This window comes from Epinephelus fuscoguttatus, linkage group LG17 (assembly GCF_011397635.1).
Source record: "Epinephelus fuscoguttatus linkage group LG17, E.fuscoguttatus.final_Chr_v1".
NCBI classification, from domain to species: domain Eukaryota; kingdom Metazoa; phylum Chordata; class Actinopteri; order Perciformes; family Serranidae; genus Epinephelus; species Epinephelus fuscoguttatus.
Genome location: NC_064768.1, coordinates 24,189,358 through 24,204,704, shown reverse-complemented (window position 1 = coordinate 24,204,704; position 15,347 = coordinate 24,189,358). Strand labels below are relative to the sequence as shown.

At 42.0% G+C, this 15,347-nt stretch overlaps 1 protein-coding gene across 2 annotated transcripts; it reads left to right on the top strand.

Moving 5' to 3' along the window:
• Positions 1–2,859: 2,859 nt before the first annotated feature.
• Positions 2,860–13,447, top strand: stmn2b (stathmin 2b). Of its 2 annotated transcripts, XM_049603095.1 has the most exons (5): positions 2,860–3,035; positions 9,032–9,127; positions 9,239–9,411; positions 10,039–10,230; positions 11,662–13,447. In XM_049603095.1, the coding sequence occupies exons 1-5, from the start codon at positions 3,017–3,019 to the stop codon at positions 11,719–11,721; spliced, it is 540 nt and encodes a 179-aa protein (XP_049459052.1). In that variant the 5' UTR covers positions 2,860–3,016; the 3' UTR covers positions 11,722–13,447. The 2 variants fall into 2 exon arrangements, with proteins under 2 accessions (XP_049459052.1, XP_049459051.1); XM_049603094.1 differs by lacking the exon at positions 2,860–3,035 and having other exon boundaries at positions 9,010–9,127.
• The last annotated feature ends 1,900 nt before the right edge of the window (positions 13,448–15,347 follow it).

Below are 15,347 nucleotides of genomic sequence, written 5' to 3'. Positions count from 1 at the left end.
ACAGTAGCATATCTAGTGATTTATGGCACCTGGTAACCCAAAAACAATCTGGTTTCACCTTAGAAAAATGTCCCTTTTTAGCTTAATTTTTCCCCATTTTACCTGAATGCATTGATGACTCACTCAAAACTGTTTCCCATAAAATCACAAGTGTATTGTGAAAACATTTTAATAATAAGTCAACCATTTTTGGTGTCATACTCTTATTGATTTAGCTGCAGTTCTCAGAGAAAAGTAACATCCCACGTGGCTTCCCTTGCAAGTTCTGGGACCTGTGGATTTTTTGGCTCTTCACTCTGCCAATACTGGTTGTTTCATGTAAAGCACACTTGTAGCAACACTGCAACAGCATGTTTGGTTACTAGCTGCTACTATTAAAGAGCCCAAGACATAAAACCATGTTGGACCCATATTACCTGATGTCTCAAATTACCTGACTCCACCCTACCTCAGTTTTTTTTTATGTACCTGTCAGTGTTCATAGCATATCTACACCATCATTACAAACCACAACTAAAAACTCTGCTCTGGTTAATCAGTGACCATTCATGAGTTCATGCATAATCTTGACATTCTCGCATAGTTTTAAATAAACAGTGCCAACTGTATTGTTATCTATGCAAACACATGCCTTTTGATAAGGGACATGCCGTTGGAGCTGAATTGGGTGGAACTTTTAACCACAGTCTAAACTGCATGGATTCAGTTTTCAGTAAAACTAACATAAACTTACAAATAACTGCAAGAAAATCTGAATTAAAGTGGACATATCTTGCTGAATGTCTGTCTGAATGAAGCTTTGTCTGCAGAGTAGCTTTACAATGAATGATACATGTTGTAGATCTCTGCTGCCACCTAGTGACTGTTGTTGTAATGATCCACCCACTTATTTGGCAGGTCATGATTTTAGCATCAGTATTCTATGCAGTTACAAAGAGGCAATAACTGGTATCATTTGGCCTTTTAAATATTTGAATGACTTATATTTGAGATGACTGAGGCTGTGGGTGTCGTCACACAGGCTATATGAAAACTGTAATTCTGCTCCAGCCTGATTCTCCCAGCATCACTTCATATTACTGCATTTTTTTTTGCCTTGCAGGACCTCATATAGAAATCTTAAGAAAAAGCAACGTTTCTTTAATTCTATTTTTTTTTAAGTCTACTAAATCTAAATCTTACTCTGTCAAGGGTTATTATTCCTCTATCAGCACCATGGACAGAGACTGGTGCAGCTCATCACCACAGAAACAAAGAGGGGAAACACCCACACTGCTGAGGGCCTGAACTCTCCTGTACAAGGGGACATTGGATTTGTCAGGCCTTTGGTAAGGAGAGGCGCGTCAGGGGAGTGTGGTAGCTAATATGCTCTAGAAGGCACATAAACGCTCATTACTGACTCAGAGTCAAGCCAATCAGATTATAGGATGTGGCTTCCTGTCAGTCATTTCACAATAAAGCCTTTTAAAAGCCTTGTGCTTTTTGACGTATGTTTGGGTGTGTTGTGGGAAATTACACAGTTCGTTAGAAGCTCTGTTGATCCAGATACCACAGAGAAGAGCTATATAAATGTACCATAGGTAAATCTGTGCAAGTGTAGTGTAGGACGCTAAGCTTGATGTGCCCAAGGGTAGGCTATGATAACTACTCTTAACCACTTTAAAAAGAATGTTACAACGTGCTTTACAGTAAAAATAAGGTTATAATAATAATAATAATGATAATAATAATAATAATAATAATAATAATAATAACAATAATAAAATGGTTGGGGATTAAAAAAAGAGATGACCCAGTTAAAAGAAAGTCATTGGATCAAGGTTCTGATTAAGAGGACACTGCTAAATCTCCCTCTGGATACCTTGAGGGAAAAAACCTTAACTCAACATAATCCAGCCTCACCAAGATAAAAGTCTTTTCTCCCTGAACATTTGGTGAAAACTAATTATTACCATGAACCTTAAAGTGTGTTTTCCTTCCCTGCATGCCCCCTGTGCAACAACAGGTCTGCAGCTCACAGTTACTGTAATAATAAATTAATCTGTTGATTATCTTTTCGACCAGCCTAATCGTTGGGTCTAGTCAGAAAACAATGTGAAAAAAATAATTTTTCACAGCTTAAGATTCAACCGAAAGCCCAAAACCCAAAGATATACAGTTTACTATCACATATGGCTTGAAAAAACACACATAAAAACAAAAATAAATCCACGGGAGAAGCCGAATACCAGTATTTTTTTATATTTCTGCATTAAAAATGTGAAATAAAAAAAATAAATAATAACAACAATAATAATAATCAATAAACAAATAAAACAAATAATCAATAAATAAACCTGTATAAGAAAAACGAAATAAATCTGGAAGTATAAGAAGTATAAAGAAAAATAAATAAAATAAGGAATAAGGAAAGCAATATGGAAAAGCAAAAGGGAAAACAATAAATAAAATAAATGGATAAAAAATGATAGATAAAAATAAAAAATAGAGTAATTTATATGCAAAAGGTAAATAGGTATACATTATAAATATATAAATAAATATATACAGATAAATAATAAAAAAGTAAATGTGAAAACAGATTCAAATAGGCCTACTCATAAATTTTATTTGAGATTTTGTTATTTGTCTTTATAGTTCCACATTTATATATCAATAAATAAAGATCAATATTCTTATTCTTTTACCGATTTATTGCACTCTTATGACTCCGTACAGAATGATTAAAACATAAAAATAGTTGCAGATACATTTTCTGTAAATTGACAAATTGACTCATCGCATTAAACACGTTTCTATCTTTTATTTTGAAGGCTACGTGTGCACACTTCCGGTTGTGTGGTAGTTATTTCCCGCGGACTTGACGCAGCTGAGAACAGACCACCAGGCGCACCGGCAGTCCCTGTCTCTGCTGACTCAGTGCCTTACCAGCAGTCCCTTCAGCCCGAGATACCGCATCCAGCAACCGACGCACACTCCTCCGGTCAACCCGCCCCGGCACCTCCACCGTACAGAAATGGCCAAGACCGCAATCGGTGAGTTTTTGCACTTGGTATTTTAATCCTGAGATTTCAGCGGCTTCGCAGGTTTGAGGATGCTGAGGCTGTGGCGACACCCATGGCACAAAAGGATGCTGAGGGTTGATGAGAGGGAGCGGCCAAACTCCTCTGCAAGTCACTCCTTAAAAATGAAGTTGCAGGATTGAAGCAGCATTTTGATGTTTTTAAATATTTGTCTCACGGGTCATTTTCCTGTCTCTTGCTTGATGTGAAATCAAAATTAACGCCGATCAATATGAGCGAGTTTGGGGTTCAGTTTGCCATATCTGTGACGCATATTTTTTAATCACTTTAAAGCAAGCAAATTAAAAAGCACGAATCCACATCAGCATAAGAAAGGCGGTTTGTTCTTGCCTTTCCTCACACAGCAGCATTTTGTCGCTGCCTGCCTGCCGCACCTGACTCACAGCCGTGCAGCATAATGCAGCGCCAGCGACCCCACCCAACATCTCCGGTCGCTTCAAAGCGAGACAGCCGCTCTCTCTCCAGGGTGTGAAACATTTCACCGTGACAAATCTCCTTATAAAAAAAAAACTGGGCCATCCTATGTAGCTGTAGAGTAAAGCCTGCTCAAGCAATTTTGTGGGTGACCGCTAAAGGCATGAATGAGAGATGGAGGGGGAGAGAAAAGAGCATCCTTTGGCTGAATTGCTTTGCAGTCGAGGGAAGAATTTACGACTGGCGATGAAAATGAATGTCGTCTGAAGAATATCAGACCCCGGTCCTATTAGGGAGGTTATAGACTGTAAAGGTGGCCCATTATGTGCTATAGCTGTATTATTATTGAGGCTTTAGTGTCATGTGACAATATTCTGTAGATATAAAATTAGATTGCATGTTATGGCAGGTGGGGCCTTGTCTTTGGCTGAATTTGATTATTTGGACAGTGTGAGGCCTATAAACACCGAATATGACCTGCAGGCTTTATAAAAAGACAACTATAATAACATTAAGGAAAGTGCTGGAATTAGGGGTGTGTATATGTGTGATCAGTCCAGGCGATAGTCTGTTTGTTTTCTGCTTGACTAGGCACCTGATGGATGGAGGGGCATGCAGACAGACAGTGGTAAGGGGGTCCTGCATGGTGTCTAAACCCTGACTGTTATATTTATTCCCCTGTCCTCCTCGTCCTCCCTGCCTCCTCCTCCTCCTCCCTGCCTCCTCCACCTCCCCTTCTTGCCTCCATGATTTGAGCTGTGGACAGGCAGAATGGGATGGGCAGGGAGCAGACACTCTGGGAGGAAGCAGCCATCATGCCAGTCAGCACCCGGCAGGTCGTTGAGTTCATGTCGGCTCCGTTTTAGTCACAGAAACACGGTGGTGCCCTTATTATAATTCTACTTTTTCTGAGATGGAGGAGCAATAAGCCCTTATTCTTGTTTTAAGGCAGGATACATGCGCCTGAATGTGTGTTTTTTTCATTTCTCAGGAGGAGAACTGAGGATACAGACATCCTAAAGCCTCCACACAACCAGATTTATCAACTATCCCATAAACAAACTCATGCTCAGAGCCACTCCCGTGTGCACTAAGGCCTCTGAGCACTTCTCCTGATCCTTATCATGCACACTTGTCATATCCAATTAGGTGTGGTCATTCAGCCTTGCCCCCTAAAAATCAATTCCTTTGTGTAAAGAGCCACAAGCTCCTCGGACAATCACACTATCAATTTCAAGCGTCCAACTCCGGCTACATTTCTCACCTGATCATCTGCATCACTATTGTCGTAATGCGTCCGTGTGCACGGAGCTGGAAAGGACTCATAAGTCATGCTGATTTACTGCCGAGTCTCATCAATCAGCCCACTCCCATTACTGGTTCAGATGACTGTTGCTCTTTACAATGAGGCTGAGGGGAAGAGGTGACATCAATCCAGTGGTGATGGTATGCCATATGCTCATGATCCGTTCATCACTGGTGAAAAGTGACGTCTGGATCAGACATTTAAGACACTGAAGTGTCCTAGTTTGGCAAATTTGATTTTATCCTCAGGTGTTTTTAACAGTAGATTCTGGGTTTTTCACACAGCTGCCTCTGTGGCCTGCACTTCTAATGCGCTGATCTTACTGCAGTGACTTATGGGAAGTCATTTTTTAAGCAAAAATGTCCCCAAAATCTTGTTACAGCTTCTAAATCTTTGGGTTTTTGCCTGATTGTCAGACAGAACAAGACGTTTGAATACGTCATCCTTCGCTTTAAGAAACTGAGATGGGTATTTTTGCAATTATTGGACATTTTATAAACCAAAAGATTATCGGTTGATTGAGAACTATCCTTACATGCAGCCCTAGATGCTGATCTCCTTGGACACAGGGTGCGGTTTAGGAAAAACCAGCCCATCCCTTCTGCATCAAATGTCTGGATGTGCCCTTGATCATCTGGGTACCATATTGTTTCATTTAATAGCCAATTTTGCCGCGGTAATACCTTCATAAGTTTGTGATTATACTGCTGCCAGGTGGCTCGGCTGTAAAGGGCTCGTATGTGACGAACACAGATATCAGGCCTGTACTGCTGCCAGGTTATAGGGCCCAGGAAGGCAGTAAACACTGTGATAAACAGGGCCACAGTTTGCTCACAGACTTGTCAACAGTATCTTTCGAATGTTTTTCACTTTGTGCCTTTTTGCTCAGAGCGACTCCGTTGCTTATTTAAATTCTCAAAGTGGGGGTTGGGTGTTTAGAAGAAGAAGAGTGTTGTTGAGAGAAATAAAGGTACCAAACAGAGGTGTGGTGGTTTGTGCTAACGCAGAATTGGAGCTCCCAGGAGATGCAGAGAGTGGAGGGAGAGGGAGAGGACTAGGATTGAGGGGGAGAATACATCAGCAACAGATGAAACGGAGGCTTGGGGATGCAGAAGGTGCTGGGGAAGAGGGGTGCTTGCGGGGGAGGAGATACAGCAGATATTGATGAGCTGTGCTCTTTGGCTGATGGATTGGAAGAGGAAGTGCAGTTTGCTGGCTGTGTGTCTGTGGTCGGGACGGGAGGAGCAGCTCTCTGAGAGGATGCAGAGCTGACTGGTTGAAACCAGCCTGCCGGAGTGGAGTGGGAGCATTTAAGTGGTGTCATGTCTGTCTGAAATTATTTTGTCTCATCTCAGATTGACACGTCTGACCCGGCGTGTCTGAAACTCGGCCTGCATCTTTGAACACATGCTGGTGTTCGGACACTTCCTGCTGGAGAATGTCGTCCTGGATCATTTGTCATTTTTATGTGTCTGATCCACCGGGACTGAGCTCATTATTACAGCGGTTACAGGAGGAAAAGATCTTTTCTCTCAGGAGAAATACAGAGGCAGTTTCATATTTTTTGCACAATAGAGACTTTCATATATTTTTGATTAGGGGTATAAACGAAAAATCTGCAGGGCTCTGAGTTAGCGAGTCATTTCAATTTACAGTCACTGTTTATCTTCCAAGAAATTAAATTTGCACTGATACAGTCATAGTAAAAACCAAGCTTACGCACAGTGCTGGATCTAACATATTCAGCACCCTAGGCAAGGCCCCCACAGTAGCTAATGAGAAATCAGCACAGCTAAACAACTTAAATAACAATAAATAACAAACAAAAGAGAATATGGTATGTGCAATTTTTCATTGTTTTTTCACTGTGCCCCAGATGGCTTTTTCCTTTCTATTTTCTCTTACTCTTATGTTCATTTTTTTGAATGTCCCCCCTCTGGGTGACGCCCTAGGTGGCTGCCCATGTTGCCTATCTGGAAAACACCATATAAATTCACTTGAATTAAAACTGCAAACTAGAACAGAGCTGCAAAAAAATTGTTGATTAATCGTTTCATTGCCTGACAGAAAATAAATCAGCAGCCATTTCGATAATAAATGAGTCTCTTAGGTCAATTTTTAAATAATGGCTGTAAACATTTAATTGTCCCTGCTCTTAAAATGTACAGACTTGCTGTTGTAAATGTAATTTTTCTGGTTTTGGTTTTCTCAACGTTTGCCCTTTTCACAGTTTCTTATGTTTTACAGACCCAACAGTTAACCAATTTACTGAGAACATAATCAGCACATTATTCAGTTATGAAAATAACTGTTAGTTGCAGCCCTCAACTAGAAATCTATATGTAGATGAAAACATTATTGAACACAGAAGAGGCCCCACCCAGTGCTTGGCAACCACTGAACAAGAATCTCTGCTGATCTGCTCTATAAGCACTTAACCCAAATTACCTGCTCCACTGAATTGTTAACTGTTTGAGTCTTCAGCTGTCAAGTGTGGCTGTGTGTGTGGGAGAAAATGGCTGCTGGGGTCTTGACATATACACGGCACTTAATGAGCCTCCGACAACCCTCCAAAAGCTCTGTTCCCCCCTCTTGTCAGCAGAAATGGTGCAGTCCGCTAATTACAAATTTAAGTGCTATCCACCTGAGGTGGCTGCTTCCATTAGGCTGTCCTAGGGGCAGTTGATGGCAGCTGCAAGTCCCACTGGGAGCTGCCCCCCTTTACTGGTTTTTAATCCTCCTGTCTGTGATTTCTGTTTGTATCAGAAAGGTGTTAGTGTGATCGTAAAGCCGCACCCCAACAGCCAAACATATCCTCCATCTTCCACCACCTTCTCTTTCCTTTCATCTGACAGAGTCTCACTGTTTACTATTCCTACTCAGCCCCTCTCTTCCTCTGTTTTATTCACCCCCTGCCGCGCTCCCACCCTCTCCCACTTCCTCCTCAGGGAAGGGGTTAACAAGGCCATCAGAGAGTAGTGAGCGCTACATCTGAGAGTTGATCATATTACTGTGGCGTCTGCCAGTCTGCAGGGCAGAAAGCGAGACACAGAGAAGATGAGGAGAGAGTGAGCGGGGAATATGAGTGAGGGAGAGGATTTGGATTAATCATACTGTACACCGTACCCCACCACGGAAAAGCTCTTTCACTGTAAATCTCATTTCTGGCTTTGCTACTGTAGCCTGCTGCAAATCATGAATCAACGTGGCACACTTCAGGCCCTGCAGGCCTTGTGCTCTGGGTGATGGATTATGCCACGCTATGACAGTCGGCATGCAAATCTCCACCATGAGGCAGTGTACTTTGACAGAACACGGCAGCCATGTGCAAAAGCAGAATATTTCACAAGCTGCAGTGCGTTGCAGATATTTTTGCCGTTCTCCCTGCAGGGACTGCTGCTGAACTCTGGGCTCACATTACAAAGTAGTAGATGCCAAAAATACAGGAATGAAAAAAATCAAGGTTAGACAAGGTTGGTTGTTCTTTTCTTTTCTGTTTTTTCACCGTCTGCCCTTTGGAGCACTTTGTCCCTCCCTGTTGAGCAGGGCACAGATTGCCAAATACAACTTGATTTAATTTGCTTCACTGTTATTAACTTTTTGGACCATAAATGGACCAGGGGTGGACACGCATATTGCTGTGTTGGGCTGATAAGCTAAACCCTTTGCTATCAGCCTTTATCCATAAGCCACAGATGACAAAGATAAGAAACAAACCAAAAAATATTCCAGCATGGCTTCTTTGCTTTCTGAATTACCTGAAAAGCAGTATGTTTTGCGGTGAATGGCTGAGAGGCAGTAGGGCGTTGGTCTGACTATGTTAATAAATAATAGACTAAAATGAAATGCATGGCTAATGATGCGTGGAGAATCCTGTGGGGACGGCAGCATCTTGGCTGTTGGGGAAATTAGGCCAAAAAAAGGACACATCTATCCTGCTCCCCTTGCGGCTCGCTGAAAACAAAGGCCACAAAATGCTTAGAAAACCCAGGGCGGCTCAGCTCCACGAGACATCCTTTGATGAGGTTTCCTTTTTGGAAGACTTGATGAATAATTATTCCTCCGAAATCTGGATATTTACATCAAGGGCCTCCTGTGGAGGTAGAAGTGGGTTAATGATGTTTCATGTTTTTGTATGTTAGTAGGTTAATGATATTTTGTGTGTGTGTGCATGTGTGTTTTAGTAGTTTACATACACACGTAGTCATGTTTCATATTTTCTCCACAGCTTACAAAGAGAAGATGAAGGAGATTTCAGTTCTCTCGCTGATCTGCTCTTGTCTGTACCCTGAGACCCGCAAAAACATCATGGGTGACTTTGAAGGTACAAAAAATTCATTTTGCATCTTCTTTATCAAACATACTTGAAGTCATACAGAGGCAACAAAGGGTTTTTATGTCTGTCTTTCTGTCTTGTTAATGCACACATATGCAGACATGGACATCAAGCCCATTAACAAGCGAGCCTCAGGCCAGGCCTTTGAGGTCATTCTGAAGCCAGTATCCCCCGTGTCTGATGTTTCCCACTGCATTACCACCCCCCCAAAGAGGGACATTTCCCTGGAGGACATCCAGAAGAAACTGGAGGCAGCTGAGGACCGGAGGAGAGTAAGAATGTTTCCAATCATTTTCATCACACCCAGCTGCTACAAAAAAAACCCAAAACAACCTGTCATAAAGTTTCTTTGAGATACCCAAACTAAACAAAAGGAGATATGACACTGGTACACTGTAGTGACTACTTGACTTCCCTTGACATCTTATTTGGAGTCTGGATGTTTGGTCAATCTTGCGTCACACTGACTTCTGCAGCTGCAAAACTGCGATGAAAAATCTAATTTAACACTGGCTAATTCCTGCATCTCATTGAGCTGAATGTCAATACAGTCAATACAAGCAGCTGACAAATCCAGCCACCCACCAACAAATCAATAATCAAATCAATAACACAGTTTGACAGTTTTTTTAATGCCAGATGTCCAATACTGCAGGTCATACATACAGTGTATAAATTATAGGACATGCCAGAAGATGATGGTGGCAAGGTGAAAAATTATTTTACCCTCAGGCAGTTTATGCTTTACATTAATGTTTGAGTCTGAGTAGTTGCAGCAGCCTGACTTGAAACTGAAATTGTAAGAAAAATTGTCACTTAATATTCAGTAAATCACTGAATCATCGACACTTGCTTTCTGACTCATTCCTTTGGCTGCCTGTCCCTCGTCCTTCCTCCAGTCCCAGGAGGCGCAGGTACTCCGGGCCCTGGCTGAGAAACGGGATCACGAGCGTGATGTGCTGCTGAAGGCCATGGAGGAGAACAGCAACTTCAGCCGCATGGCTGAGGAGAAGCTCCAGGTGAAGATGGAGCAAATCGAGGAGAACCGGCAGGCTTACCTGGCCGCCATGATGGAGCGCCTGCAGGAGAGGGTAAGGCGCAAAGATTTTTTTTTTTAAACATTCTGTTTATTCATTTAAGTGTCCAATTGTATTGTCTACTTTGAAACTAGTGGTTTTCTATTGTAAATCAAGTTGCACAATTGAAACGTAAAAAATGTAGTAATGTGAAAACCCGGTCGCTAGAAAACAACATTTAGCGACCAGTGTCCAATCAAAAGCAATCAGCTATGTAACCAGGAAGTCACTGTAGCATCACAAACTGTAACGTAACTACTTGTTTATTTATATATGTACATGCATAAATATGCATTTCAAGCTAACATTAGCTGAGTCAGTTAGTTTAGTTAGCTACGCAAGAGTTAGGCAGCCCAGCCAGGCAGTTACTCGGCGTATATACTCAGTTACACCTACGCAAGAAGTTGCTAGTTTGTGTGGAGCAAGCAGTTATATTTAACGATGCATAAATCTACACCAAGGTTAAAGCTAGACAAAGTCTTAAGTATGTACCTTTGTTCTGACGGCCCAAAATTGGGAAGCCCCATTCATCCAAAAAAATGTCCCACTGGACCGTAAGCCTATTTCTCAGACAGGCTGTTAACCAGAAAAACACCCACTGTTCCAACGTCCCATTTTTACCAAACGCACCTACTCCCTGCAGTTGGTTTCAATTTCCGAGCGGCGTTTGAGCCACTGATCCCCGAGTATTTTTCATCGACCTGTCCCTGCTTTTCTAAAAGGCTTTTGTGCCGCCAAATATGGGTGTTTTAGGCCAAAACTTGATCATTCCCTAACCCCAACCAAGTGGGTTTTGTGCCTAAACTTAACCACACCTTCACCGCAGCATTATGAGAAATGTAAAGTGTACATAAAGTATCTGTAGATTACAGACACGTACAATGAGAACATTTCTTCTGGCAACTGGGTTGTCTAGCTGCAGGGAGTGTGTATTATCCAGGAAACAGGACTGTGGACCAAAAGGTGATGTTTTTAGGATAATGGGTGGACAAATGGACGTTCAGTCCAATGGCACTTTTTGTGGACAGACAAGGCTATCAGAACAATGGGCAGCCCCCTGAACTAAGGTGGTTCTGTAAGTGCTCCTGGAGAGGAGTGGGATGACAGAGTGAGGAAAAGTAAAAGAATCAAAAGAAAGATATGTCAGTGGAGACAAGAGAAAGAAAAGGGCAAAGACGTCTGGTACACCTGCTCGACCTCTGTCAATTGAGCACCATTCAAAGACTAGCTTTGACAAAGACAAAGATGGAGACTTGTGCTTCGAAGGTGGAAGATAAAGAATTAATGAGTGGGAGAGAGGAGGACAGGATGCAGAGAAAGGAGATGAAGTGAGTCAGTGCAAAGGCCAGAGAAGAAAAATGGTGAAGTGAGCAACACGTAAATGTCAGGAAAGGCCTGGAAGCAGAAAAAAAACCCATGACATCTTGAAATCTGTGTTTTCTGTAGGAGAGGCGTGCGCAGGAGGTGCGCAGGAACAAGGAGTTGAGAGAAGAAGTGACAGCGTGAGAAGCCCCAACAGGTTCTACGTCCCACCTCCAAACTCCCCCTCCACCACACCACTACCACCACCCCTGACCCTGAGGAACACCCCTCCCCCCCACCACATGTCCCCACCTTCTCCACCCCTCCGCCATACTCCCCCATACTACTATGAAACTACCACAGCCTGAGACACCACCCCGAGACAGTGGAAGGTTCAAATGGGGTTGGGGGTGGAAAAAAAAAAAAGCGAAAATAATTTAGGGAAAAAAAGGAAAAATTAATGTCTCCCACCCACTCTTCCCAAAAAGAATGTTTTTGCTCAGATTCAAATGAGAAGAAAAGAAAAAAGTCAAATTGACAAGTGACAGTGGGTATTGGTTTTTGTAAATACTTCTTTTTTTGTTATATACAGTACGATACAAGCAGCAGAAGTATTGATTGCAGTGTGCCATTTTTTCTATATAAGTTTCCTCTCCCTGCTTATATATGGATGTAATAATTTGTTCATTTTTCTGTTTTTTTTTTCGTTGTTAATTTCAGCCTGAGAATCATCTCAGACGTAGGTGTTTGTTGTGAGTTTGCCAGCTAGCTGATGTTTGCTGCGACTGGTTGCGTCCTCACAAGGCCCGCATCCTGGCTCCATTCCCTCGTCCCTCCGAGTGGGCGCTTACTCATCTGACCCCGCAGATCTGGAAACAAAATTGGATCTGTGTTCGGTCGGAGTGATTTTCCATCCAGTTTATGCCAATGTTCCAATTAGCGAGGGACGTGTGCAGGGAAGTTGGCAGAAGGAAAGGGGACAGTTTGCTTTCTGTGGGGACTGCAAGCCGTCGCTGCACATCCACTCCTGTGAGGTAGATGGTGACTGTACCACAGGAGAACACTATAGCATTTAATGAGCCCATCCTCATCCTCCTTCCCTCCGTCTGCAGCCTCTTCATCTCTCCACATACATAACTGTAGAAGCACTCGCTCACACGCTCTCCACATGGGCAGGCATTTAACCAATCATAGCACAGAGCTCAGGAGGAGCTCGCTAAATTCTGTCCATCTGGCACCCAGAAAGCTCACATAACACCTCTGACCACTGGCCTCTTATATTCCTCAGAAACAGGCTCACATTACAATCACGTGTAACTGAACTATACAACACAACTGAGGTTAAAGTGCATCTCAAGAACAAGTGCAGTGCAAAAAAAAAAATCTCCAGGCTTGTTACTGTGAATATTAAATCGGAGAAAAAACAAATAAACCCTACTTTTCTCCATTTCACAGAGGTTAGAGTAGTGCTCTACATCATCAGCGCCTACTGGGATCATTGCACTTCACTCCAAGACACTGTAACGCCACCGAAAGGTTGGCACAAGAAAGATATTTAAGCCATAACAGGTATCGCTGCAACAATGATTCGTGAACACAGTATTGCCATCTGTAAAGGTGTATATGAGTGTATTAAAGTATCCGAATGTCGGTCGCACACGCACGGTAGGCCCATATATGTGTGTGAGTGTGTGTGTGTATTGCAGAAATGGCGGGTAGATAACCGGATGTTTGTGCCATGTAATATTGACCCGGTGAAATATAAACCAACACCGTTACAGTGTGTAACAGCTGACACAAGTACATCACAGACAGTGACGATCCTACCTGCCTCTCTATCTCTCTCTATCTCTCCTCTGTCCATTTGTGTGTTTCCCTCCTCTCCACTTATATCTTTGTGAGCAAGCAGTGGTTAATAAAGATTTGGGGTTCAGTGAATGAAACTGGCTTTGAGAGTGACTTTTTTTACGCACTGCGATCAGTCATGTTTCAGGTGTAGCATTCAGGTAGTGCCACTTGAACAAGATATCAGATTAGAGCACTGTGCTGATACCAAGCAGCAACATGTGGGGCTGAAAAGTGAAGCCAACACTGACATGCCTTTGAATGGCCACTTGAGGCTGGCTCCAGAAGCGAGTCAATCCCCATAGACCCCGCATGTTAAAATGCCCAACTTAAGGAGACATGTATAGCTGCAGACACATTCTGCTTGTGACATACATGACACGCCCCTACAAACCACAAACGCCACAGCTATATGAACTCTAATTTGCTAACTCAAAGTTAGCAAATTGCTAACTTAGCATAAGCATAAGTGACATGATGTAGCCTTCCCATTACCTTTACTCTAACCTTTACCCTTATTATTTTAACATAATATTTCATATCTAGCTAATCGCTAACTTATCAATTTCATCAGAACTTCTACATCTGGGCCAAGGAGCGAAGACGACTGATCGTGGACTGACCATGTTGCTAGAGGGTGTGTCACATAGCTGCTCCAACTTGTACCTAACAGCAGATATAAACACGTTTACAGCCTGGTACAAAAAGCAGGTTTAGTCTGTGTAGCTATTTTTTTAATAACTCACCCATTTGCATTTTATGAATGCTTTATATCTTCTCAGTCAGATCCACTCCTCACTCATCCACAGCAACAACCTCTCGCCCAAATATGGTCACTTCTGGCTCCAAAAAAACAAGATGGTGCCAAGTGAAATACCAAACTTGAGGCTTCAAAACAGGAGTCCACAAACCAGTGGCTACATCTATCATTTTTACAGTCTATGATTGATACCAGCCATGTCACCGGAATAAAATGTTGGCATTGTATGTTTTTGCACACTACAAGTATGTTACCTTAGTACGTTTCTTGCGTATAGCGTAGTTCACAATACATGTAAATGAGCAGGGGACAACTTCAGACCAACAAAAACCACTCACTCACTCTCTCATGAACACATTAAGATAAACTGCTTTGCCAGGACAGGAAGTGGTACCCCTACTAAGACTCACTGTTAACATTAGATCTTTGAATGATTTTTCTTTATGTTTTATTTCATTTTGATAAAAAAAAAAAAAGAAATTAAATTCCATCCAGAGGTGGACCCCGAATCTAAGTTGTCTAAAGATAGATCAACCACTGAGCCACTGAGCTAGCTGTGAGCCACCAAACACACATGGTAGGTGTTTTCCCAGACTCATTTTAACCCAAACCAAGATTTTTTTCCTAACCTTGACTAAAAAATCCCTTGCTGGCAGGAAGTCCTTTCGGCAAATTTCTGCTAACAGCTGACCAAACTGGATATTTTAAGCCCAAACATGAGGTTTTCCTAACCCTAACCAAGAGGTTTTTTGTGCCTAAGTTTGAACATTTCAGCTACATATGAAATGCTCCAATGTAACATACCAATGGTTTGCAGAAAGTACAATGCCAACAATTATTCTGGCAATTAGGTTATCGAGACAGAAATATTATGTTATCTTTCTATCATATATGAACCTGTTTACAATATATTATGTATTTGGTCTGCAACTGCTGTAAATCAGAAATCAATTCAAGTTCACAAAATACAAAATACAAAGTCTCAGTTTCACATATCACAGCACAAATATGACAGGGAAGTCATACTATTAGTAAAGGCTGCAGTCTGCAAGACTTCAGCTCAGGTGAACTTAAGTTTATAAGTTTTGACTTGGTCTGAAAATGAAAACTAGAAATTTTAAGTCAAATTAACACAACATTAATAAAACATATGGCGCAATAAAGCGTTGTGTGCCCCCTAAACAGTTTGACCTTGACTATACTGACTTGTACCCGTACAAAGTTT